The 27398-nt window shown below is 45.3% G+C and overlaps 1 protein-coding gene across 1 annotated transcript in view; it reads left to right on the forward strand.

Moving 5' to 3' along the window:
• ME1 (malic enzyme 1) overlaps positions 1-27398 on the forward strand; it is a 592001-nt gene that overhangs the window by 434491 nt on the left and 130112 nt on the right. The window contains exon 7 of the mRNA XM_075340163.1: positions 7961-8070. Within this exon, the coding sequence (XP_075196278.1) occupies positions 7961-8070 (110 nt within the window). The remainder of the gene's footprint in view (positions 1-7960; positions 8071-27398) is intronic.

Below are 27398 nucleotides of genomic sequence, written 5' to 3' on the forward strand. Positions count from 1 at the left end.
TGGCAGAATGTTAGTAGGATATAGTTGAATATGTTGGGAAATGCAGGGTTTGTGACCGGGCTAAAAATTATCTTCAGGCCCTAGCGGGTTATCTCCTGCCTAAAGAAATTCCATCACAGCCTTGGACTTATTTGTCCATCGATTTTGTCACTGATTTACCTACTTTTGGTGGTAATACTATCCTAAGTTGTCTAGTGCTAAGAGTTTAGCTACATTGTCAATTTCTTGTATTGCTAGACTACATGGTGTCCCTAAAAATATCTCAGATAGAGGGGTTCAGTTCTTGGCTAGCTTTTTGTGTAGTTTTTACTCCATATTGGGTATCAAGTTGTTATTTTACTCAAGATACTATCCCGAGACTAATGTACAGATTGAGAGGATGGACCAAGCAGAGAAAGCAATACTTGAGGTATTTTGTTTCATCTAATCAGGAAGACTGGGTGTAGTTTTTCTGAATTTGCATTAATTAATCATACTTCTGTGGCTACCAGAACCTTGCCATTTTTTGTTGTGGTGGTTTTCTTCCAGTGTTTGAAAATTATTCTGGGTTGCAGTCCTCCATGCCAGAGGTGGAGAAATTTTCTCCTGTGTGATGAAAGTCTTGAAGGAGGTGAAAAGAGGTCCTTTTGTTGCATGTGGTTAGGCCAAAAAAGGAGCAAACTGAATGGCTCCTGTCTTTAGGGTGGTGGGTGGTTGTCCTCACAAAATGTAAGGCTCAAAGTGTTCTCTATGAAATTTGCTCCCATATTTGTAGGTCCTTACAGGATTACTGAAGTTTTGAATCCAGTAATGGCTAATCTTCAACTCCCGTAGCTTGGACAATCAACAACTCATTCCATTGTTCCCTTCTGAAGAGGTTTGTGTGGATGCCTGGTCCTTGTGACATTATTGAAGTGGATCTGGAGGAGGATCAGGAGTATGAAGTGGAGCGAGTTCTGAGATCCAGGCGGGTCAGGCACCGTCTGCAGGTGAAGGGTTTTGGATTCTTGGGTCAATTCGGAGGACCTTTCTGGGGGTCCAGTGGCCCTTCATAGAAGGGAGGGTACAGTCATAGCTCCACTCTGGGGATCGAACCAGTGATCTCCGTTGTTGGTCGGTTTCCCTCTCGGTTATACCATAGCCTGTTTTGTGTTGGTCCAAGTGCTGAACGATCTCTTGTCTTTCTTTCTTATTCTCTGCCTTTCTTTTTTACTTTTATTCAGGTGAATGTACTTTGTCCTTTGGTTTGACCAATCACATTTTGGGAGTGGCTATTTATACTCTCTACTCACATGCCTCAGTCCTGGCTATATTTATGGATGGATGGTTGTCTGGAGTCCCAGCTCCTCGATGAAGGTTTTCTTACTGAGACATTGCTATTGCTAGTCCCTGACGTTTGTGTGAATCCGTTCACAGTTATCTCCTATTTTGTTTAATTTAGGTTTGGGACAGTTTCCACATATCCTGTTATTCTTTTGGGGGAGGATTATTCCATTATTTCTGTACAACTGTGTTTGCACGTTTCTAGTGTCTCATTCTCTGCTTGTGTGAACTTCTGTTATGTTTACTGTTGTGGAACACTTGGTTTATAGCTTAGGGTACAGTTAAAGGGAATCTGTCAGGAGGTTTTTGCTATGTAAGCTGAGAACAGCATGCTTTAGGGGTTAAAAAAAATTCAACTGTGCTTCTCTTATCAGGCTCCATGCTGTTTACTTAAACTAAAGGCTTAACCATTTGGTGATTATCATTGCAGTGACTAGGTGGCTCATGCAATGTTATCTGACACACTGCCTGCTGTGATTGCCACCTCACTGTCAATGTACAATCTCTATTGAGAGCCTGGTGTGGGCGGGACAGCTCTATTAGCTCTGTTGCTTTGTTAAATCTAAAACTTAAGATTATATGGTTGCTCTCAGTAATCAAAGTGATTCATTGTTAGATTCAGAGTCTATTTGCCTACATCATGCTGCTCCCAGATGAGGCAGCAAAAACCTGCTGACAGATTTTCTTTAAAGACACTCAGGGTCAGCTAGTGACAAGTGGGGGTGCCATTACAGTACATGATCTTAGAGTGCTATCTTCCGCTGTCAGGAAGGGACAATGTAGGGCAAGCACTAGCCTGTTTTGGGAAATGTGTATTTTTGCTTTTACATTTGCCCTGGTTTGTCGATCCCTGTGAGAGTATTAGAGTTCAGTCGTAACAATATCCCTAACTTTTTGTGAGTTGTGTATATAGGTGCCAATATTTTTATCATGGCTTGCTAATTTTAACTCTGCATTGGTCATTTATGTAATATCTGTTTTTACTGATAAAGGTTACTTAATTATTTTAGAAGGTGGTACTAAGAACTGTTTGCCTTTTTTTTCCGATATAAATTATATATCAATTTAATGCTTAGGGACTGCTTAGGACAAAGTTTTTGTTGAGCTAGGGCACCATGATCATATCTTTTAGGAGCCAACCTTTGCGGCGAGGTAGGGATAATTATTAGGGTGATTGTAGGTCCCCATTTACATTTTGGTACCCTACCATTACTAAGCTGCTCTATTATTGTGTCTTGATCTACAAGTTCTTATACTAACAAGGCATTTTAATTTTGGCCTTTACAGTTAATATAATTGTGATTAATCACGAGAGTGGTTTTTAATAATATTTTTTAATGAAGAATTCAAGTTTTAGTGATGTTTTTGTTTTTAGTTCTAAGACAGAGGTATTTCCACTTTAGAGTGCCCCTCAAGAAGTGTAGGTGGAAAATAGCTCTTCCTTTTGAGCTAGGCATTTGTTGCTGTTGGCTTGCGATTCACCATTAATTTCATCACTCCACTGACAGTCCTAGCATTCAGAATGTCCAAAATAGTACTTCAGGTTTGTTTATCTCAAATGTGAACTGTAGACTTGTGGTATTATCATTAAGGATAACAAAATAATTGACAAAAGCTATAGCTATGCCCTTCCAGATGACAAATATATAATTTATATATCTGTCCCACAACAAAAGTTCAAGGAGAACCTGGATGCCTTTCTTGAAAAATATAACAATATACATACCTCCCAACTTTTGAAGAACGGAAAGAGGAACAAAGCAGGCGGTGCGCGTAGTGTGCCGTGGCACATTTTGACCACACCGCTAGCCACATCTCAAGCCATAATTTTAAATTATTCTTCTTCTAATTTTTTTATAACAATTTTATAGAAACAAAAGAATCTGACTTCTTCCTTTACCTACATAGAGATGCAGTATTTATCTATCTATATCTCTATGTAGCTGAATAATCTGCTTCTGGCTTCTCTGCCTGCAATGCAGGTCAAGATTACCAAATCCTCTTATTCACTTGAGTACAGGCAGTGGCTCTTGGTAGAGCTGCTGTGTCAAGATACTGGTGGTAATAGCTGGAGTCCAATAGCAGGAACCAGGGAGAACGCTGGAAGCGGCAAGTACACTGACAAAAGGGAACTCAGTTACAGTCTGGGACTTGTAGTTCCACAGCAGGTGCAGACGATAAACTGGGCGTGCGGGATACAGATTAGGAGGAAGGAACGATCCGGAAAGAGACGGTTCCCGCAAGAGAACTGCAAGCAAGAGTTTTACACAATACTCAAGCAATGAGTATTTAACCAGGTTGGATACTTAAGACAAACAGGTAGCGACGGAGGAGCTTATTGTAAGCATACTCCACCATTTTGGCTGAGGGCAAAGTTAAGGGCGGGGTAACCAAACAGTAGGTAACCAGGGCATTCCTGTCATGCTGCCTATGGATTAAGAGCTAACAAACTCATGAGTTCTAGTCCCTTCCTGGGAAACTGGAGCAGATGGAAATTCAATTTATATTAATTTATTCACTGAACTGAGAGGAACAGGTGAGAAAAAAGCAGTGAGCAGTGGGACTGCGGGAGAGAGTGCTCAAATCGGGACAGTCCTGCTGAAGCCGGGACGGTTGGGAGGTATGAATATAGGTTATGGGTATGAGATGCTGTGATGGGATGTTCATCCAAGAAACTAGTCTGATTGCCATATGTGGAGTTGGGAAGAATTATTTTCCCATATTTGAGGGCATTTAGAATTTCCTCTTGAATTTTGCCTTCTTCTAGCTCAACATATTAGATTATAAATTGAACTTGACGGACTTTTGCCTACTTTCAACCTTTAAAATCTATGAAACTCAATTCTCTCCATTTCTACAATTATCATCCGTGAAGACACAAGTATCATCTCACCAGCCCAGAAGCAGATTAACATACAGGGGGCACAGGCACTCCCCATTATGGTGCCTCTAAACTGGTAGTTGATCCCCCAGTTGGTCCAACTTCAGAAGCAAGTAAGTTATATCCCTAGTGTCTAGATAAAAGGACATATATTTAATTTATATTTATTAATTGTTCTGTTTTATGTTTTGTTTTCACTATGCTGCATTAATATGATTTTTAAATTTAGTAAAGGTGCACAGTCACTGGATTAAACAGGAAAAAATCCTTGATGCCATTTAAGCAGTGACAACATTCTTAATAGAAGACCTAAACCGCCTTTGTGTATGTGGAACTACAATAGAAATTTGACAGATGCATGAAAAATTAAAATCTTAAAAACGTGGAGGAAATAAAACTTTTCAATTTTTCCCATTAACTCAATTTACTTACATAAACTACACATTTTGCTGAATTTCAGGTTAATTTTCTGATAAAAAGAACTTTAATTAAAAAGTGTCTCTGACCATTGATGACCTGGGCACACAATCTGACAAGTGTTTGATTAGTATAGGGTTTATGATTTTTAACCACTAATATAATTTTACTCAAATTCCTTTACTTTTATGAACTGTTGTGATAGCTTTATTCAATTTTTCACTGGATTCTTACCCTTTTAATAATGGAATTCCAGCAATGAGTGGACTTGAAATCCAAACCACATAGGTTATAAAATCTAAGCATTATTAACATGTTTGACTGTGGGAACTATGATGTAGAAACAAAATTGTTAATTTTTTCCTAAGAGTTTAGACCAAAGGAATATTAGGATTGTATACTATGAATTTAAGTGGCTGAAATTAAATTGCACATATACTTAAAGGTAATCTGTCAGTAAGATCAACCCCCCCAAACTGCATATAAGTGCATGCAGGTGTTAGAAAATATAAAGGTTTAAAGAAAGAACATTTCCTATTATTTAGTAATTTGATTAATATGCAAATGAGGCATTAAGTGCCCTGAGTATGATAGCGCACATTCACAGGATATTTCCCCACCCAGCACCACCCTCCTTATCTTGATTGAAAGCTCATGGTATGATTTATGTGCCTAATGCTTGATGTCACGCAGACACTATCAATCAAGCTAAAGAGGCTGGTGTTAAACAGGTTAAACAACCTGGGGAGGCAGAGTCTCAGGATGTGCTCTGTCACACCCAGAGCACTTAATTCTCATTTGCATATAAAGTACAACTTTCATTTGTCTGGAATGCAGGAAGATTTGAGAGATTTAGATGTCATAGACTTGCATGCCAATGTATTGCATCATTTATCCTTATCTTTGCGCCTACATTACGTAGGAGTCACACCTGATACATATATATACCACAATTAGAGACTTGGGATGGTGCATTTCCTCAATATAATTATTTTATTAATTTCAAAATATTAAAATCATTTTCCATTGACATACATATGTGCAAAACAAGGTCACAAATATTTTTTCACACTGGACTTGCTCCAATACCACTATTATAGGTTATATGGCTGCACTGACTTGTTATTGGCATGTATCATGCCTCTGTAACTTAAATTAACAACACCCAAGACAGTCACAACAGACTTCAATGAAGTGAAAGGCAACAACTTCAGGAACATATAAAAACGACAAAAAAGAGAAGTCTTTGGATTTGCCTCATATACCATTATATCCCATGGCCCAAAAACCACCAACAACAATGCAAATTGCACATAGAAAAATCTTTAATTGATTGGGTCAAGCATATAATTTTACATGGGATATAAAACATTATAACAGGTAAGGAGGTAAAAAGACACATGAGAGCGAACAAGAAATCCCCATGTGAGGCTGCATGGATCTAGCAGGGTAAACACAAGGGTATATTCCCAGCAGGGCCAGTGTAAGTGCCTTCACAGCAAACAGATTCAATGTGAAAGACAGAGCAGTACTAAGTAAAGAATCATAGGCACATTTACCCAAACACATAGCCCGGCAAGGAATCCACCAAATGTAAAACTCACATGCAGACGCACAGGGGGAGCAGTCCCAATACGTATTCCGTGATGACGGTCCCCTGAGGAAGTCATCACGAAATACGTATTGGGACTGCTCCCCCTGTGCGTCTGCATGTGAGTTTTACATTTGGTGGATTCCTTGCCGGGCTATGTGTTTGGGTAAATGTGCCTATGATTCTTTACTTAGTACTGCTCTGTCTTTCACATTGAATCTGTTTGCTGTGAAGGCACTTACACTGGCCCTGCTGGGAATATACCCTTGTGTTTACCCTGCTAGATCCATGCAGCCTCACATGGGGATTTCTTGTTCGCTCTCATGTGTCTTTTTACCTCCTTACCTGTTATAATGTTTTATATCCCATGTAAAATTATATGCTTGACCCAATCAATTAAAGATTTTTCTATGTGCAATTTGCATTGTTGTTGGTGGTTTTTGGGCCATGGGATATAATGGTATATGAGGCAAATCCAAAGACTTCTCTTTTTTGTCGTTTTTATATGTAACTTAAATTAGTAATTTTTTCACCTCCTTCTGGATGTACAATTGTACTTAAATACTGCTCCTAATGCCTCCCCAGAGGTATCAATTAGTGCTGTGAATTCAGTGATTCATGGCGAGGTTAGTTACCCTGAGCAGTATTATAGTGGGGCGCAGCTTTTACTAACCTGTGCAGAGTTCAATGTGGTTGTGCCATCCTTGGTCCCGACGCGCGTTTCCCTACTTCTTCAGGGGACGTGTGCCACATTGAACTCTGCACATGTTAGTAAAAGCTGCGCCCCACTATAATACTGCTCAGGGTAACTAACCTCGCCATGAATCACTGAATTCACACTACTTATTGATACCTCTGGGGAGGCATTAGGAGCAGTATTTAAGTACAATTGTACATCCAGAAGGAGGTGAAAAAATTACTAATTTAAGTTACAGAGGCATGATACATGCCAATAACAAGTCAGTGCAGCCATATAACCTATAATAGTGGTATTGGAGCAAGTCCAGTGTGAAAAAATATTTGTGACCTTGTTTTGCACATATGTATGTCAATGGAAAATGATTTTAATATTTTGAAATTAATAAAATAATTATATTGAGGAAATGCACCATTTGCATGCCAATGTGTAGAGTTTGAGGGGATTGATCTTATTTACAGATTCCCTTTAAACAGAGATATTGCATGGTGTAACTGTGCTTTTGAACTCTTAATATATTAAATAATTCAACACTTTATTTGATAAATCTGATAATCTGGTACTTGATTCTTATACAGACTGCAGAAAAATTGTGAATTTAAGAAGAACCAGTATTTTCTATGATTTTCTCATAATCCAGAATATGTGATAACCCAGAATTTATCCTTAATACTACATGAAAAGAACTACGGAACGTCATTAACTCATTAATGCAACATAACATATAAGTGAATCATTGCTGAGTCCTGTGTGTGGAGAGAGCTCAAGAGTTGAGTAAATGCTGGGTTCATTACATAGCCAACATCTATGTGTTACAACTGCACTGCCATTCACCATCTACATGCTGCTGTCAGTCTCTATTAAAATAGAGTGGCTGCTGATACTTGCAGTTGTTCTCATCTGCCGTCAACTATGTGATCGCAGGGCGCAATAGGGGCCTGCTGAAGACCCATGTCACTGCCATCTTGGTACTGCTATGAAGAAAACTATGCAAGCTGATTAATGACATTGTACATTCATATTGATGAACTTGTCACTTACCTATGTTTATGGGAACTTTATTCTTTTTCAGGTATGGCATGAATTGCCTTATACAGTTTGAGGACTTTGCCAATGCTAACGCCTTCCGTCTGCTAAACAAATACCGAAATCAGTATTGCACATTCAATGATGATATCCAAGGTACGCATGACATTTGTGTATAAATTTGGTAACAGTAGCCTACAAAATAGTTTGGACACTTTTATTATGTGATGATCATTTGTTGGCTTCATTGAGGAGACTGGTGCAACTGAGCACAAAAGATTTAAAAGGGTAACATCGGGATGTGAACTCCTATCACAAGGGCTTTTGCGTTGCCAGATCTGGTCCCTCCATGCATTAAATTGTCAACTACTTGTCTAAATGGCCGTCACCCAGAGATGAGCAAGCCTCTAGAGGCTCGAGTTCAGTTCGTTTCGTCGAACGGAGGCCGCGTTCGAGTTCGGCAAACGGCTCGACGAACCTCTAGAACCCCATTAAAACCAATGGCAGGCAAACACAAACACATAAAAACACATTATAAATGTACACATACAGTTAATAAACATTTCCAAAACACTTACCTGTCCCCTCGACGCGTCCTGCACTGTCTCCCGCCGCTTTTCCTTCCGATAATCGCTGTGTCCTTCCGGTAACCAGCACTGATGATAGGACCTTCCGTGACGTCAAAAAAGCATGTGACCAGTCACGTGTCTATTATCTCATTGGCTACAGACTGGTCACATGGCTAGACGTCATTGCTAGGTCCTGTCAGTGCATCTGTCCGGCACGCGGTGCTCGTTTGTGCATCCCCGTGTACCGGCAAGATGCTCTGCCACATGGTTGGCTCCCCGTTCTGCTTCCCCGTTCCGTTATTCACTGGCTGCCACAGCCGGTCAATAATGGAGATCACCGTTGCTATAGCAACGCGCCTGTCAGCAGTGACGTCACCGCTTACAGCACGCAGCTGCTGCTCACTCACTTTGTGATATAGACTGCACGGAAAGCAGCGTCTTCCCCCATGCAGCGCTGCTGCATGGGTTGACGGAGAAAGAAGACAGAAGAGTAGGATCGTGGAGGTCTGACAGGGAGTAATAAACATGGAGTCTCTAATCTAATGTGTCTGTGTATTTATTTCTATTAAAGTATTTTTTCTCTGTGTGGTGTGTTTTTTTAACCCTTTATTGGAGATTCTTAATGGCCAGGTCAAACTTGCCTGACAATCTCTGACTTAATACTAGCTAGTAAAACAAAGCTAGTATTAACTCATAATTACCCAGCAAGCCACCCGGCATCAGGGCAGTTGGAAGAGTTGGATACAGCACAGGAAGATGATGGCGCTTCTATTAAAGCGCCATTTTCTGGGGTGGCTGCGGACTGCAATTCGCAGCAGAGGCACCTAGAAAGCTCGGGCTAACCTGTGCTGCGGATTCCAATCCCCAGCTGCCTAGTTGTACCCGACTGGACACAAAAATGGGACGAATCTCACTTTGGTTTTTTTTTTAATTATTTCATGAAATTCATGAAATAATTAAAAAAAAGGGCTTCCCTATATTTTTAGTTCCCAGCCGGGTACAAATAGGCAGCTGGGGGTTGAAGGCAGCCGTACCTGCCTACTGTACCTGGCTAGCATACAAAAATATGGCGAAGCCCACATCATTTTTTTGGTGGGCAAAAAACTCCTGCATACAGTCCTGGATGGAGTATGCTGAGCCTTGTAGTTCTGCAGCTGCTGTCTGCACTCCTGCATACACTAGTGAATGGAGCATGCTGAGCCTTGTAGCTCTGCAGCTGCTGTCTGCTCTCCTCCATACAGACAGACAGCAGCTGCAGAACTAGAAGGCTCAGCATACTCCATCCAAGACTGTATGCAGGAGGTTTTTGCCCCCCAAAAAAACTCCGTGGGCTTCGCCATGTTTTTGTATGCTAGCCAGGTACAGCAGGCAGCTGCGAGCTGCCCCCAACCCCCAGCTGCCTATTTGTACCTGGCTGGGAACCAAAAATATAGGGAAGCCCTATAGGCAGCTGGGTATTGGAATCCGCAGCTCAGGCTGTCCGAGCTTTCTGGGCACCCCTGCTGCGAATTGCAGTCCGCAGCCGCCCCAGAAAATGGCGCTTTTGTAGAAGCGCCATCTTCTGGCGCTGTATCCAACTCTTCCAGCTGCCCTGGTGATGGGTGGCTCACTGGGTAATAATGGGGTTAGGACTAGCTGTATATTATCAACTGGCCCTAAGCCCGAAATTCATAGTGTCATGCCAATATTAGACATGGCCACCATGAATTTCTAGTACAGATAAAAAAAAGCACAACACACAGAAAAATATTTATATTAGAAATAAAACACAACACAATTAGTGACTCCATCTTTATTGAAATAAAGAACCCCCCTCCTCAGTAATCCTCGGTCAAGGGTCCCGCGCCGTCCAATCCGGATCCAATATCATCTGATTGGTTTGCTGGAAGGCAAAGCGATCAGATGATGTGTCAGGTTCAAGGGCCTGAATCACATGACACAGCAGCTGATTGTATAAACAGCTATTATACAATCAGCTGATGCATCAGTGCAAATAAAACAAAAACAAACTACACACTTCAGTGCAGACTCCTGTCCGACAGCATCAGCTGATAGTTTAGCCGGCCGGGCGGTAAAAAGCTGGCCTCACCACTCGACTTATAGTGTCAGCTGATTCCGTCAGGTGACCGCATCAGCTGATCATCGCCAGGTCTGAGAGAGAGAGACAGAAGAAAGACAGGAGAGAGAGGAGAGAGAGAAAAGAGAGAGAGAGAAAAGAGAGAGGAGAGAAAAGAGAGAGAAGAGAGAGGAGAAAGAGGAGAGAGAGAGGAGAGAGAGAGAGAGAAGAGAGGAGAGAGAGAGAGAGAAAGAGAAAAAGAGAGGAGAGAGAGGGAGACAGAGAGAAAAAGAGAGAGAGAAAAGAGAGAGAGGAGACGAGAGAGAGAGGAGAGAGCAATGCAGCTTCATTCCGTGAACTGCTCCGATTTTAGAGGTGTGTCTCGCAGCTCACTGCTGATGTCTGGCTCCTCCCCTCAGTGCATAATTAAATTATAAACAAATAATAATTATATTATAATATAGTATGTTTTCTCTGCCCTCTCTGAAACACTTTCTTTCCTCTCCTTGTCCATAGTATGTTTTCTCTGCCCTCCCAGAAACACTTTCTTCCCCTCCTTGTCTGTAGTATGCTTTCTCAGCCCTCCCTGAAACACTTTTTTCCCTCTCCTTGGGAGACAGAGAGAGAGAGAAAGAGAGAGAGAGAGAAAGAGAGAGAGAGAAAGAGAGAAGAGAGAGAGAGAAGAGCGAGAGGAGAGAGAGGAGAGAGAGAGAGGAGAGAGCAATGCAGCCTTATTCCGTGAACTGTTCCGATTTTAGAGGTGTGTCCCGCAGCTCAAGGCTGATGTCTGGCTCCTCCCCTCAGTGCATAATTAAATTATAAATAAATGATAATTATATTATAATATAGTATGTTTTCTCTGCCCTCTCTGAAACACTTTCCTCTCCTTGTCCATAGTATGTTTACTCTGCCCTCCCTGAAACACTTTCTTCCCTCTCCTTGTCTGTAGTATGCTTTCTCAGCCCTCCCTGAAACACTTTCTTCCCTCTCCTTGTCCATAGTATGTTTTCTCTGCCCTCCCTGAAACACTTTCTTCCCTCTCCTTGTCTGTAGTATGCTTTCTCAGCCCTCCCTGAAACACTTTCTTCCCTCTCCTTGTCTGTAGTATGCTTTCTCAGCCCTCCCTGAAACACTTTCTTCCCTCTCCTTGTCTATAGTATGCTTTCTCAGCCCTCCCTGAAACACTTTCTTCCCTCTCCTTGGCTATAGTATGCTTTCTCAGCCCTCCCTGAAACACTTTCTTCCCTCTCCTTGGGAGATAGAGAGAAAAAGAGAGAGAGAGAGAGAAAGAGAGAGAGAGAGAATGAGAGAGAGAGAGAAAGAGAGAGGAGAGGAGAGAGAGGAGAGAGCAATGCAGCCTCTTTCCGTGAACTGCTCCGATTTTAGAGGTGTGTCCCGCGGCTCACAGCTGATATCCAGATCCTCCCCTCAGTGCATAATTAAATTAAATTATAATTCTAAATATATAATTATAATTTAAAATTAAAAATAAAATAAACAAAAAAAATCTTTATTGGGACTGGGATTAGAACTCCTGAAGTTATCTTCTTAGGCAAGCGCTCTATTCACTAGTCTACTGCCTCTAATGATAAAGATAGGCAGATTTGGTAATCTTGACGTCTGCATTGCTGAAGTCTCTGCTGACAGCGCAATTTACTTCATTGCTACGTAGAGCTGATACAGCGCGATCATGTTCTACGGTGCTGCTGTAGATTCATGTAGCCGAGCTGACAGTGTTGTGTGGATTACGTCGCACCTGGAGGGGTATTTGGTGATTAATAAAGAGGTAAATGAGGTGTTTTTTTGTCTTTTATTCCAAATAAAGGATTTTTCGCTGTGTGTGTTTCTTTACTTTCACTTTATAAATAAATAATAATTATAATTTAAAATTAAAAATAAAAAAAAAAAAAAATTCTTTATTGGGACTGGGATTAGAACTCCTGAAGTTATGCTCTATCCACTAGTCTACTCCCTCTAATGATAAATTATTTTGCATTGCTTTGCATTGCTGAATAGGATTTTTTGCTTGTGTGTGTTTATTTACTTTCACTTTCAGATTGATCATGGAAAGTGTCTTGGGGAGACGCCTGGCATGATTAACCACGTTATTACCTCGATTGCCACCGCACCAGGGCAATCCGGGATGAGCTGGGTGGAGTCCCCCGGACTGTCACATCTAATGGATGCGGCAATTCTGGGCAGCTGCTGGGTTATATTGTTAGGGTGGTGGGCTCCCGATAAAGTGGTGCTCTCCATCCTGACAATACCAGCCTCCAGCTGTGTGGCTTTATCCTGGCTGGTATCAAATATGGGGGGAACCGCATTTTTTTTTTTATTATTTATTTATTTTACTGCACGATATAGACCCACCCGCCGGCGGCTGTGATTGGTTGCAGTGAGACAGCTGTCACTCAGCTTGGGGACATGTCTGACTGCAACCAATCATGGGCGCCGGTGGGCGGGGAAAGCACGGAATAACTAATTGACTAAAGAAGCGGCAGCCATTTTCTAAAGAGGAAAAGACAACGCAGATTTGTGACAGCTGTGCAGCGAGACACCCGTGATCGGTGAGTAGGAAAGGGAGAGAAATTGTGCTGGGGACGCAGGACGCATGCAGATAGCAACGTGTGCACCTAGCCTTAGGCGGGCTTTGCACACTACGACATCGCAAGCCGATGCTGCGATGCCGAGCGCGATAGTGCCCGCCCCCGTCGCAACTGCAATATCCTTGTGATAGCTGCCGTAGCGAACATTATCGCTACGGCAGCTTCACATGGACTCACCTGTCCTGCGACCGTCGCTCTGGCCGGCGACCCGCCTCCTTATTAAGGGGGCGGGTCGTATGGCATCACTGCGACGTCACACGGCAGGCGGCCAATAGGAGCGGAGGTGCGGAGATGAGCGGGATGTAAACATCCCGCCCACCTCCTTCCTTCCGCATATCCTACGGAAGCCGCAGTGACGCCGGTAGCAGATGTTCCTCGCTCCTGCGGCTTCACACACAGCGATGTGTGCTGCCGCAGGAACGAGGAACAACATCGGACCGTCGCGTCAGTGTAATCATGGATTACGCCGACGCTGCACCGATGATACGATTACGACGCTTTTGCGCTCGTTAATCGTATCATCGAGCCTTTACACACTACGATGTTGCATGCGATGCCGGAAGTACGTCATTTTCAATTTGACCCCACCGACATCGCACCTGCGATGTCGTAGTGTGCAAAGCCCGCCTTACTGTGAAAAGCCACGTTTATGGTGATCGAACCGTTCTCGAATCTAACTCGAACTGTGTTTTAGCAACAAGCTCGAGTTCGAGTTCGATCTCGAGCACCCCCCAAAATCACTCAAACATGAAATTGGCGAACATCGAACCTAGAACATCGCTCAACTCTACCGTCACCATAAATGCCTTATATTCCCAAGTTTGTGACCAGTATACAGTATTTAGTCAGACACAGCTATCCCAGCTTATCACATTTGATCACTACAGGAATTAAGAGTGCAAAAAAAACTGTGCAAAAATAGCTAATAATTGCTATGTGGAAATTGAACAATTGAAATCAATGTTAAGCCTGCTTTACACGTTGCAATTTCACATACGATATCGTATGCGATTTGCAACGCCCCCATCGTATGTGTGGCACGTTCAATTTGTTGAACGTGCCGCACAAACAAATTACCCCCGTCACACATACTTACCTTCCATACGACCTCGATGTGGGCGGCGAACGTCCACTTCCTGGAGTGGGAGGGACGTTTGGCGTCACATCGACGTCACGCGGCAGCCGGCCAATAGAAGCGGAGGGGCGGAGCTGATCAGGCCTTAAACATCCCGCCCACCTTTTTCCTTCCGCATTGCTGGCCGGGAGCCGCAGGATGTAGGTAAGATCTGTTCATCGTTCCCGGGGTGTCACACATTGCAATTCTAGAGAAAGGTACGATGTGTATGCGATGAACGTTTTAACGTTCAATCGCAATCGCACGTACCTGTCACACACTGCAATATACCTTACGATGCCGGATGTGCGTCACTTACGACGTGACCCCACCGTCACATTGTAAGATACATTGCAGCGTGTAAAGCAGGCTTTAGTCTTTACATTATTTATTGCTAGTGACAGTGAAACACAATAATAATCCTGATGCTTCTCATATGTCTTTCCAGTAAAACTTGTGTTAGTTAAATTAAAACCAGAGCCCATCAATGTGAATAGAATATGTTTCCGAACCCCACCTTTCTTTTCAGGGAATTATCTGGATCATCTTAATTTTCTAAAACACACTGCTGTCAGGATCAGTCCTTACGAGATCAAAAATAGAATTTTCCTAAGACCTTTCATTCTACCATTTATGTCTTTATCAATATTCTCTGAGCAGACAGGACACTGTTTCTAAACTGTAGGAAGGCTCTGGAATTGCAGCCCCTATAATCCATATATTTCTCCAAAGTAAAGATTCTTCATTGACTTGGATGGGTTATATAACTGAAAATATAATTTATACTTTAACATTTTTTGTATTCATTTACGTATCTATGATTTTTTTTAATCATCTCTTGCTATCCAGAAATGGCAACAACTTGTTGTGTATGGATCTGTTGGATTGATCTGCTGTTGATGGATCCGCACACAATCTGAAATACAGCATGTGGTCTGCCATATTGCAGGGCATAGCAGAGTGTTTTTGTGACGCCCTGGCAAAACCAGGTAGTCACAAAAGAGTTAATCCTCCTTGGCACCAGCACAATCCCCACACAGATATACACCAGCCAATCGGGCCCTACTCACCCCCTCCCCAGGAAAATGGGAGGAGTCGAGGAGAGCTTGAGAAGTGAAAAAGCATAGTTTAGTTTCAGTTGAGCTGTAGTCAGTAAGAGCTGACAGGAGGGAGTTGGAGCTCCCTGGGGAGGTTGGTAGTCAAGGTTGGAGCCCTGGACTACCGGACTAGGTGGCAGTGAGGGCCACAGGCACGGAGATCTGGTCGCAGGGAACCTGAGGCCAACCGAGGCAGGGTTGTAGCCCGCCGGTGCCGAGAGAGGGAATCCGGTTCGGAGGCCGTTCAAGCAGACTAGTCCAGACGAGAAAGAGACAGACAGAGAGTGTGGAAGGAAGGGCCCCTGGCTGTATATCTGGGTGTTGGACCCGAAGACACCCGCCAAAGGTGACTGGCCATTGGCAATTTGGTTTACAATACAGACTGTGTGTGATGACTGACCATCCAAATCATCAGCAGCTCATCTAGCACCACGACAACCGAACTGTGAGTTTCCTGCTCCCTGCAATCCCTCACAATACCCTGGGCCCCGGGACTACACCTCCCCTACTCGTGGAGGGGACCCCATCTTGCTGCCCCTGCTCCATCAGCCCCGGCCGCCCCATCATCTGGCAGCGGCGGTGTCAACATCCCTCACCACAACCCACAGGTGGCGTCACAGACAATTGCTCTTGTAAATAAACCCCAACGGCACCATCTTCTTCCTCCCCAAAAAAGGCGCGAAGTTGAAGCCCCCCCCGGGATGCGGGCGGAAGCCGGTGACTCCCAAAACTGGAAGCGCAAAGGGCAGTGGCTCCCGCGAGACTGCTGTCGAAAAACCAAGGGGGAGAGCAGGAAGGAGCGGCATGTAACGAGAACTGTAAAGTGCAGGGACGCCAGGACTCTGCAAAATTCCGTTCCTGGACACAAGAGCGGCAAGATGTCACAGCTGGCTGCAACCCCGATGACATCTCACCCGTCCCCGAGTATGGCCGCAACGGTGATGACGTTGGCTCCGGCAGTTCACCCGGCCGCAATGGTGATTACGGCGGCTTCAGCGGTCCGCCCGGCTGCAACGGAGGCGGCACCCGACCGGAATTCTACCCCAGATGCGGCGCCAGCCGCTCCCAGGTCCCCCATCCTAGCTGTGGAGCAGCCAGAGTGCACCTGCAGAGAGGAGAAGCAGGCCACTGAGCGATGGGGCCCACGGTAGTATAAGAGGCCGGTCGTAGCCGGTGCCCAGGGCATCCGAGTGGGACTGGCTCCTGAGCAGGAGGCAGAGCACGGACCCCATGCCCCGCACTGGGAGCGGCGGCAGCAGCAACGGCAGCAGTGGTAGCTGAACATGGACAGCTACCCGCAAGTTAAAAGTTACCATATGACTGTTTAAGGATTGCACCCTTGTTGAACGTCCTCATGTTCCGGGAGGAGGCCATCTGGATCCCCAGGTGGTTGGTGACAGGACAGTTTCGTAATGTTAAGAAATGTTTCTTTTTTTTTATGATATGCCTTCCCTCCGGGGAATGGAATGTTTTACATGTAATCTTTTTTGCTTTTCAGAAGCAGTTAAAAATAAAAACGTCAGTGGACGGGCTGTATTCAACCAAGGGGGAGTGTGACACCCTGGCAAAACCAGGTAGTCACAAAAGAGTTAATCCTCCTTGGCACCATCACAGTCCCCACACAGATATACACCAGCCAATCTGGCCCTACTTACCCCCTCCCCAGGAAAATGGGAAAATGGGAGGGGTCGAGGAGAGCTTGAGAATTGAAAAAGCAGAATTTAGTTTCAGTTGAGCTGTAGTCAGTGAAGAGCTGACAGGAGGGAGTTGGTGCTCCCTGGAGAGGTTGGTAGTCGGGGTTGGAGCCCTGGACTACCGGACTAGGTGGCAGCGAGGGCCACAGGCACGGAGATCCGGTCGCAGGGAACCTGAGGCCGACCGGGGCAGGGTTATAGCCTGCCGGTGCCGAAAGAGGGAATCTGGTCCGGAGGCCATTCAAGCAGACTAGTCCAGACGAGAAAGAGACAGACAGAGAGTGTGGAAGGAAGGGCCCCTGGCTGTATATATGGGTGTGGGACCCGAAGACACCCGCCAAAGGTGACCAGCCATTGGCAATTTGGTTTACAATACAGACTGTGTGTGGTGACTGACCATCCAAATCATCAGCAGCTCATCTAGCACCACGACAACCGAACTGTGAGTTTCCTGCTCTCTGCAATCCCTCACAATACCCTGGGCCCCGGGACTACACCTCCCCTACCCGTGGAGGGGATCCCATCTTGCTGCGCCTGCTCCATCAGCCCCGGGCGCCCCATCAACAGGCAGCGGCAGTGTCAACATCCCTCACCACAACCCACGGGTGGCATCACAGACAATTTTCCTTGTAAATAAACCCTTTTTCATTCGTGGGCGACGGACGGCTGCGCGAGCCCCAGATCCGGCTGCCACTCGAGCCACAGCCACTGCTCGGATCCGAGTGCCTCGAGCGGCCCCCCGGTTGTGATCTGTCCCCCGCCAGCGACATTTTCACTTACAAGCATGGTTCGTGGAGTTACAGCACAGGGGCGCAAAGACGGCAATATTAACCCAAAATATAAATTATTTTTGAAGTTCCTGTACTTATGTGGAGGGTTTAAAAAGAACCTGTCACTAGTTATGGGGCCAATAAACTATCATCATTCCCTCTAGCAGCATTTCAAACATAACCATGTCAAAACTGGAAACTTTGACATTAAGTAGTGGAAGGAGTTATATACTACAGCGGCAAGCCAAGACAGTACCCCCATGCCTTCATTGTTTATGCACAGTGAAACAAAGTGTTCTGTCCTCGGCCTTATCTATTCATGTGTCTGTGGCGCCCCTGAGGCTTCCGTCGCCACAGGTCATTGCACCCCACCAGCGGTGTGATGCCCCATTCTGGGAGAGGAAGAGAGTGAACTCCGGTCCCCTGGTAAATCCACACTACACCCATTGTTAGGTACATACTAGGACCAGGGAAAGTGGCAGGCAACCCTCCCATGCTGCATGCTGGGAGGGGTCGTAAGACCCATCCCTGCTCCTATAGGTTACAGCTTAGCAACTGGGAGGTGGGAGGAGCCATCTGAGAGCAGACACAGATAGGAAGGTCAAGTTTAGTCAGTCTACCTCAGGGAGAGCAAGGGTGAAGAGCCAGCATGTAGTTGGAGAACAAGAACGAGAGAAAGGAGGGAGGAGGAGGCCTGCTGGAGGCAGGCAAGGAGGAGAAAGAAAAGAAAGAAAGAAAGAAGGAAAGAAAGCTCCAAGTCAGACAGGAGCAGAGGAACTGAAGGAGACGCTTCCTGGTGAAGACCCTGGGACCCAGAGGTCCAGGTGACACCACGTAGGAACAGCAGGAATCGCAGGGCCGCGGGTAGTCCTGGAGGTACCACGAGCAGTCCTTGATAGGTACCGAAGCGAGGGCCTAGAGGCGCCACGGGTAGTTGCAGGCTGCGGTGGCCTGTTCCACATTGACATCGGTGGAGTGATTAAGCTGCGACAGGGGACGGTCCCTAGAGACTGGAGGAGTGCAAAGACAATCTCCAAACAGTAAAAACCGAGGCCCAGGGAACGTTGTAAACTCCCAGGGCCAGAACCCATAGCAGACCTTCAGAAAAGGGGTAATCAGCCGACAGGTGACCCCCCAGCCTGGAGGCTGTAGTGGAGGCCAAGCCAGGTCCATCCTAACAAAGGCAAGGCTAGGGAAGACAGCCGAAGGAAGAGACACTAAGAGAAAGGAACCGGCTTTCACTCTCAGAATCACCCAGAAACGGCGGAGGTCCCTGACAGTGGTCCCAGCAGCCCAAGGGTCCCTACAGCTGTGACAAGAAGTGTGAGTAAAGAACTAGAACTGCACCCTTGAAGTGGTCTCTGTTATTTCCGCTGCATAGACATTCACAAGCACCAACTGTGCCCCGGGCATTGCTCCACCTGTGGGGAGCAGTACTACCATTGCTGCCATAACATCATCCCGGAGGCCTCACACAGCAGCGGCGGCTTATTGGCTGCATACCACAGGTAGCGTCACGAACACAACCATTAACAAGCAAGCCACATATTCTACTGACACCCACCAGGGCCACGGAGCCGAGCCCAGCCACCACTGACTACCACCGGACTAGTCCGGCCCGGCACCGGGTGTCCCATAGCCCTGGGGTGGGCGAGTCAACTTTGGCGCTGTGAACAGGATTTCGTGCCCGGTTCCACCGGGTACTGTGCGCCTGAAGAATCGTGAAATAGCCTGTGTTTACTGTGAAAAACTGCCGCCATTGAAGACACTGAGCGCGGGAAGAAGGGGGGCGTGAAAGAAGAAAGGGCGCGAAGAGAAGCCCCGCCCCCTTGTCCAAGAAAAGAGCGCGAAGCAGTGCCCACCATAGAAGGCGGAAGAAGAAGAAATGGCGACGAGATAAGCTGGCCGGCTGGCAGAGAGAGTCTAAATGTCAGACCAGCAGAGAGAGAAAATGGCTCCTGCAAGCGGAGGCCAGGAGGAGCTTACCTGGATCAGGCCTGTGACCGCCGCTGGGCTGGAGGCTGAGGTCGGAAGGATGGCTGACGGGATGAAGAAGCAGAGCGGACGGGAGACAGCCGTGTGGGGGAAGGAGATGGTGCTGGCCATGAGGAGTCTGCAGATGTCAGTGCAGCGAGGCCCGTGTGGAGGTGCCGCCCACGACCATCCGGAGCCCACATCAGCGATGGCGATCCTGCTGCAGAACATCTCCAGCCTAGATCTGGGTGAGTCCCATGCTGCCCCTGCTGGCGCGAGTGCCCCAACCCCCGCTGCCATGCCCGCGGTCCCTGGAGGGACGCCCGGCACGGCGACGCCGATCCAGGCCACAGCCACGCCAGGTGCGGCCCGCCAAGATTTCGCCGCCGGAGCAACGCCCATCCACACCGCAGCAGCGACGCCAAGCCCGGCCCGTCCAGCTCAGGCCCCAGCAGCGATACCCCGCTCGGACCAGCAAGATCCCGCCGCAGCGGCGACGTTAATCCACGCCGCGGATGCGGCCCGCCAAGCCCAGGCCGCAGCCACGCCAGGTGCGGCCCGTCAAGAATCGGTCACAGCAGCGACTCCAATACAGGCCGCCGCCATGCCAGGCGCGGCCCGCCAAGACCAGCAGACTGTGCTGACCGCTGTCTACCTGCTGCTAGGTGGGGAGCCGGAGAAGAATCCCTACATGTAAAGAAGTAAAGAAGTAAGGAGTTGCTGAACTGTACATAGCCCCTCATTCTTTTTGAAGAAGTCCCTTGTGTTTTGCCCCTTATTCTTTTCGAAGATGACACCCTTTCCTGCTGTACTGCCCCTAATGCTTTTTGAAGACGTCACCCCCCATGTTATGTGTTACCGGGCCACTGAACTGGAATGTGGGCTCCGGTGGAAGTGTATGTGTTATGTCCTACCAGGCCACTGGACTTAGTGACTGGTATGTTGTTTATGTGTCCTATGTAACCAGGCCATTGGACTTAATGGCTGGTTGATTTGTCCCATTAGTGTTTGATTGAAAGAAACGAACTGCCGGGCTACTGGACTTGTAGCCGAAAATGTATATAGTTGCACCCGTTGTGCCCCCTACCAGAATTATGGGGGAAGTGCCCAAACTGCGCAATGAACTGAAAGTGCACACATAGTTTCTTTATAAGAAGTTCGCAACGTTCACTGATATGTGCCTCCCATAAAGGGAAGAAATGTTTTATTGTTTTATGTTTTGCATACCAAAAATGTTTTGCAGTTCTTCCACATGTTTTTGTTGTTTTTCAGCCCGAGGACGTGCTGGGATTTGCTGTGGGGGAGTGTGGCGCCCCTGAGGCTTCCATCGCCACAGGTCATTGCACCCCACCAGCGGTGTGATGCCCCATTCTGGGAGAGGAAGAGAGTGAACTCCGGTCCCCTGGTAAATCCACACTACACCCATTGTTAGGTACATACTAGGACCAGGGAAAGTGGCAGGCAACCCTCCCATGCTGCATGCTGGGAGGGGTCGTAAGACCCATCCCTGCTCCTATAGGTTACAGCTTAGCAACTGGGAGGTGGGAGGAGCCATCTGAGAGCAGACACAGATAGGAAGGTCAAGTTTAGTCAGTCTACCTCAGGGAGAGCAAGGGTGAAGAGCTAGCATGTAGTTGGAGAACAAGAACGAGAGAAAGGAGGGAGGAGGAGGCCTGCTGGAGGCAGGCAAGGAGGAGAAAGAAAAGAAAGAAAGAAAGAAGGAAAGAAAGCTCCAAGTCAGACAGGAGCAGAGGAACTGAAGGAGACGCTTCCTGGTGAAGACCCTGGGACCCAGAGGTCCAGGTGACACCACGTAGGAACAGCAGGAGTCGCAGGGCCGCGGGTAGTCCTGGAGGTACCACGAGCAGTCCTTGATAGGTACCGAAGCGAGGGCCTAGAGGCGCCACGGGTAGTTGCAGGCTGCGGTGGCCTGTTCCACATTGACATCGGTGGAGTGATTAAGCTGCGACAGGGGACGGTCCCTAGAGACTGGAGGAGTGCAAAGACAATCTCCAAACAGTAAAAACCAAGGCCCAGGGAACGTTGTAAACTCCCAGGGCCAGAACCCATAGCAGACCTTCAGAAAAGGGGTAATCAGCCGACAGGTGACCCCCCAGCCTGGAGGCTGTAGTGGAGGCCAAGCCAGGTCCATCCTAACAAAGGCAAGGCTAGGGAAGACAGCCGAAGGAAGAGACACTAAGAGAAAGGAACCGGCTTTCACTCTCAGAATCACCCAGAAACGGCGGAGGTCCCTGACAGTGGTCCCAGCAGCCCAAGGGTCCCTACAGCTGTGACAAGAACTGTGAGTAAAGAACTAGAACTGCACCCTTGAAGTGGTCTCTGTTATTTCCGCTGCATAGACATTCACAAGCACCAACTGTGCCCCGGGCATTGCTCCACCTGTGGGGAGCAGTACTACCATTGCTGCCATAACATCATCCCGGAGGCCTCACACAGCAGCGGCGGCTTATTGGCCGCATACCACAGGTGGCGTCACGAACACAACCATTAACAAGCAAGCCACATATTCTACTGACACCCACCAGGGCCACGGAGCCGGGCCCAGCCACCACTGACTACCACCGGACTAGTCCGGCCCGGCACCGGGTGTCCCATAGCCCTGGGGTGGGCGAGTCATGTCATCTGCCAAAGTACCCTTGGAATAAAAATAAGTTCCACAATTGGATTTGATAAAAAAAATGTTCCTGTGCTGAGATAATCTTATACATGTGTCCTTGCTATGTGCTGCGTAATGGCCATGTCTGACCGTACAGGGACATGGTCTGAGCATACCACATCTCCTGGAAAGTGGAGGACGCAAAAAAAGTATAAAGACAATACAGCATGATATAACAAATGATGCTTTCTTTGAGGTAAAACATTGCTTAAAAACAGGTAGGGAAATGTTTTACCTCACAAAAAGAATCAGCTAGGATCCCATGCTGTAACGTCGGTATACACTCTTCTGCATCCTGACCTGCCCAGAAGCTGTGGTATGATCAGACCATGTCCCTGTACGGTCAGACACGGCCATTACACAGTACATAGCAGGGGCACATATATAAGATCTCAGCACAGGGACATTTTTTAATTACATCCAATTGTGGAACTTATTTTTATTCCAGTATATTTTGATTAAAATTAACTTTGTGGGAAAACCTCTTAAAGGTGAGTATTATTATTTTTTGTTATTTTAGACCACTGAAAGCCATGCTAGAAAAAAAAGTAATGTTATTTAGATGCCCTTTAAAATTCCATAGAATAAATTCTGAATGGGGCTGCCAATCACTGGCAATCCTATAGCGAATAGAAGGAGGCATGCATGTGTGGCCACCGCTCCTTTCCAATGGGATTGGTGTGGGGTTGCAGCCATCAGACACCCCAATATACAAATGATCTATTGATAGTTCTCTTCAGTGTTGGGAATAACCCTTGAGTGCATGCAACTAGGGTATATTCTGCAATCCTGCTGCTCAATAGTTTTATCTGGAAGCTGAGCTATTAGATAGTATGTGAATTGCCAGTTTGCCATTTACAAAGATGAGTAACTAATTCCAAACAAATGTCAAGATATTTTAGGCTGCACCTATTAGCTCTTAGATCACATAGGAATGTAACCTTGCAGCTTATAAAACTCTGAGAACATGATCTTCCACCCAAGAAGCTTATGTGAAAGTCTGATAGACCCACCCTATTGAGTAATCTGTTCCAAAATTAGGAGATATTAATAATTAATAAAATTCTAATATCATTTTGGACTACTGGGCTCTTTTTTAGGCTTGTGGGGCGCTGAAACCAGAACTGACTGGTAAATAAAATTGTGTTCCAGGCATCTTGTGGGAAAATTAGTATATATTTAATAATGTATTTCCAAAGCTTTCATGACTACTTCTTTCTATTAGGTTAGGATCACATGAGCTTAACAAACGATCACGTTTCATTAAAAAAAAAACCCCTAAGATTTTAATTTCAATTGTCATTTATATACCATTTTTATGGGATCCGTTTTCATACATCCGCAGGTATTAAAAACCCTAACCTACTTTCATGCCTCCCCTGAGCTACGAGCCTACCAGTGATGAGTGAGCACTACAGTGCTCAGGTGCTTGAGTCTCTCATTGACTTCAATTATACTCGGGTACTCGAGTCGCACCCATTCGAGAATACAACTGCTATTAACGAGTTAACAAATACCAAGCACCCGTGCATGATAGAGCTCGTTCATCACTAGAGCCTACAAATTTAAAGGGTAAGTAGTATCCAGCATTAATTAAAAATGGTGTTAGGCTGAAGGGAGGAGTGTACAGTCAAACAAGAGTTCCTGTTTGAGTCCCACCCCACATGTTTTGGGGCTGTTATACAGCCAACAAACATTTGGAGATTGCCTGATTGCCTGTCATACATGGTAATGCCGTAGCCATGTCAACTGGGATTTGCCGGCCGCATTAAATCTTATATGAGATTCAGGGCCGCTATGTCCTCTGGAATCAGTTCAGGGAGAGTTGATCTAGGAGGGAGAGCTTAGATTGAAGCAGGCATATAGGCAGGGTTTAACTGTTATTGCAGTACATTGTATATTGTACACTTGTATCCTTTAGTGCATTAAATGTGGCGCTAAACGGCGTTTAGCATTGTTTAACCTAATAGATAAATAGCTAAAAAAATGGAGTGGGATCCCCCTATTTTTGAGAACCAACCAAGGTAAAGCAAACAACTACAAGCTGGTTTTACCAGACCATGGTGTTTTTGGCCCTTCCTAGCCTAAAAATATCAGTATGCAGCCTCCCAGTTATTGGCGCATGACATTAGATTCTGGCTTTTTGCCCAGCTGTTCCTGATTGCCTTGGTGAAGTAGCAAATGGGGTAATATTGTGGGAGGCTAATGTCATTGGTGTAATGTCAGAAGTTAGTAATGTAATGGCATCTATCAGTAATGCAAAAAAACACACACAGAAGAAAAAATTGTTTCACCAATTTATTTTTAAAAATGTTCCCACAAAGGTCCACTGTCATTGTCCACATTCCCTGAATGCAGTTTTGGCGACTGTGATTAACAGTACAGCGAAGGAGAGAGTGCGCGAGTTTCTCAGTCACTCAGGAAGACCAGTTCTGGGCTCAGTGATGTCGGGTCAACTGGAAGTTGACTTGACATCACCAGATAGCAGAGGTCATGGAGCCTGGGGGGGTCAACTCATGGGGATGAGCGGACCACAATAACGCCGATCAGAAGCAGAATTAGCTGAACAAGGTATTTAAGAACAGCCTTCACTATCAGTTTTACAGGGATGTAGCCACTATTCCAAAGTAGTGAGCCACCCATTTAAGTATTATAATGTATCCAGAAAAATTGGATGCTATACGGTTGATCCGAATGGGATCAGAATTTTTTACAAACCCATAGACTTGAATAGGTAAATGTCATCCCAAGTACAAAATAGACTAATGTATGGTGTGATTTTTTTCACTCGCATATTTGGTTCAGGAGAAAAATGCTCATCTGAACAGTCCAATTGATTAACATTACTCCAAGTTCTTTCAGTGTGAGGTCACGGTTTTTCATGGACCACTCGGTCTGAAAATATGGTCTAATGAACTTGGCCTCACATAGCATTATCAATTTTATTAATTGTATGCGTTTCTTTTGTATATGTCACTTCATTCTTTGTATCCTGGTTTTGCCAATGTGTGGTTCCTATGTCAGTGACAAACTATATTAGGTCTTTGTGATGGAGCCCACACCGATCGAAATGTTATTACCATAGGATAGGTGACAAACTGGTTATTCAAGCTAAAGAACTTAAGATACGGCAATTATACATTTTAGAATTCCATTGAGATTTCAAGTGAAAAGTTGTGTTGTTATTATTATGTTTTTATTTTGTGAGTGTATTTACTTCTAAACCCAGAAACCATGCAAATGTTCAGTTATTGAAAACACTATACACATATAACTAATTACTAAAATAAAAGAAGTAAAAATAGATGAATCACTTGTCTTTCATCCATGTAAAAGTTTAAATTTCCATGGATAAAAGGTTTTTTGAAGGCTTCAGCTGATTAATTGTAGAACTGCTGCCATGGCCATAGTGGTGTAGTAAATGTAATGCACATGCTGCACTCAAGTAAAAAGGTCACAATTGTCTTGGTAATTTCATTGGATGAAAGAGGTTTATTCAACTCACAGGATTTCATTAACTACAATTGAAAATACTTTTTTTTATGGGTTTACATACAATGTAGGAGATGTACAGCCCACTGCATCATGGACATCCCACTCCACTATATACATATATCAAAACGTTTCACAGCTCAAAATACATTGAAGGGCCAAATGTAGGTAAAAATATGAACACGTAAAGTAAGTCATGTTGATATTGGTATTACTGTATCTGAACATCTGGTTCCCTGAGATTCCCAATCTTGACTGAATATTGAATGTCACTGTTCAGGTCCATTAATTAAAATTTCACCCCCCAAAAAACATTTATCTGAACGTAGCTCTTTCAATGATAAGTCTAGTAAAACCTCTGCATGGCAAGTCTGTTCCTTCATTACGGAGAAATCAGCATTTGAATTGGTTAACAAGTGAAGCTGAAGAGCTATTTGTAGATCTAAAGCCTCTGTCACTCCAGCTCTATTCCTTGCCCAGCACTGCTTCCTCCTGCTTGCCTGAAAGCCTCTGTTGTGTGATTTCAGGAAAAGGAGGCATCAGTCAAGCAAGAGGAGGCAGTGCTGGGTGGGTATTAAAGCTGGAGGGACAGAGGCTTCACATCTACAAATAGTTCTTCAGCCTCATTTGCATACCTAAATACTTAATAGCGCTCACTCTGTTGATTGCAACCAATATGGAAAACTCTACTCTTTGAAAAGCTATCATAATACTTTTTATTCAGAAAATCCATAGTAGAACTTTCTTTGACTGTCAAAAATGTTGAATCATGATTAGAGATGGGTGAACCCACAGATGTTCGGGTTCTACAGGTCCGTGTGCACTTTTTAAAAAAATCCGGTTCGGGACTAGACTTGAACCCCATCATCTACCTGGACACCAGACCCCATATAAATCTATGGGGAATATTGTGCTGTCACACTGCATCCTAGTACAATAATTTACTCTCATACATATTCTCTGCTTTCCCCACCCACCATCAGTCCCGGAGTCTGTGATTGGTTGCTGTCAGACCACGCCCCCACCCTGTGTGACACCATCTGTGATTGGTTAGAATGACTCTCGCTGTCTGCGTCCCTATAGTGGTGTAAAAATAAATAAATAAATTGGCATAGGATTCCCCCATATTGTGATACCCAGTGCAGATAAAGTAGACAGCTACAGCCTGCAGGCCCCAGCCATGTACTTATCTTGGCTATGGATCAAAATAAGATGGACCCTATGTGGCTTTTTTAAATTATTAAAATAAATAATGCAAAGAAGCGGTGTGCGGTCCCCCCCAATTTTGATACCAAGCCAAGAAAAAGCAAACATATGGAGGCTGGGGAGGCCCCTGGATAAAATAGCAGCCAGCAGCAGTCCTGAATTGTTGCATTAGATGTGATAATTCCAGCACTTTACCCAGCTCATCCCAGTTTCCCCAATGCGGTGGCAA

Source organism: Anomaloglossus baeobatrachus, chromosome 3, assembly GCF_048569485.1.
Source record: "Anomaloglossus baeobatrachus isolate aAnoBae1 chromosome 3, aAnoBae1.hap1, whole genome shotgun sequence".
Lineage (NCBI taxonomy): Eukaryota > Metazoa > Chordata > Amphibia > Anura > Aromobatidae > Anomaloglossus > Anomaloglossus baeobatrachus.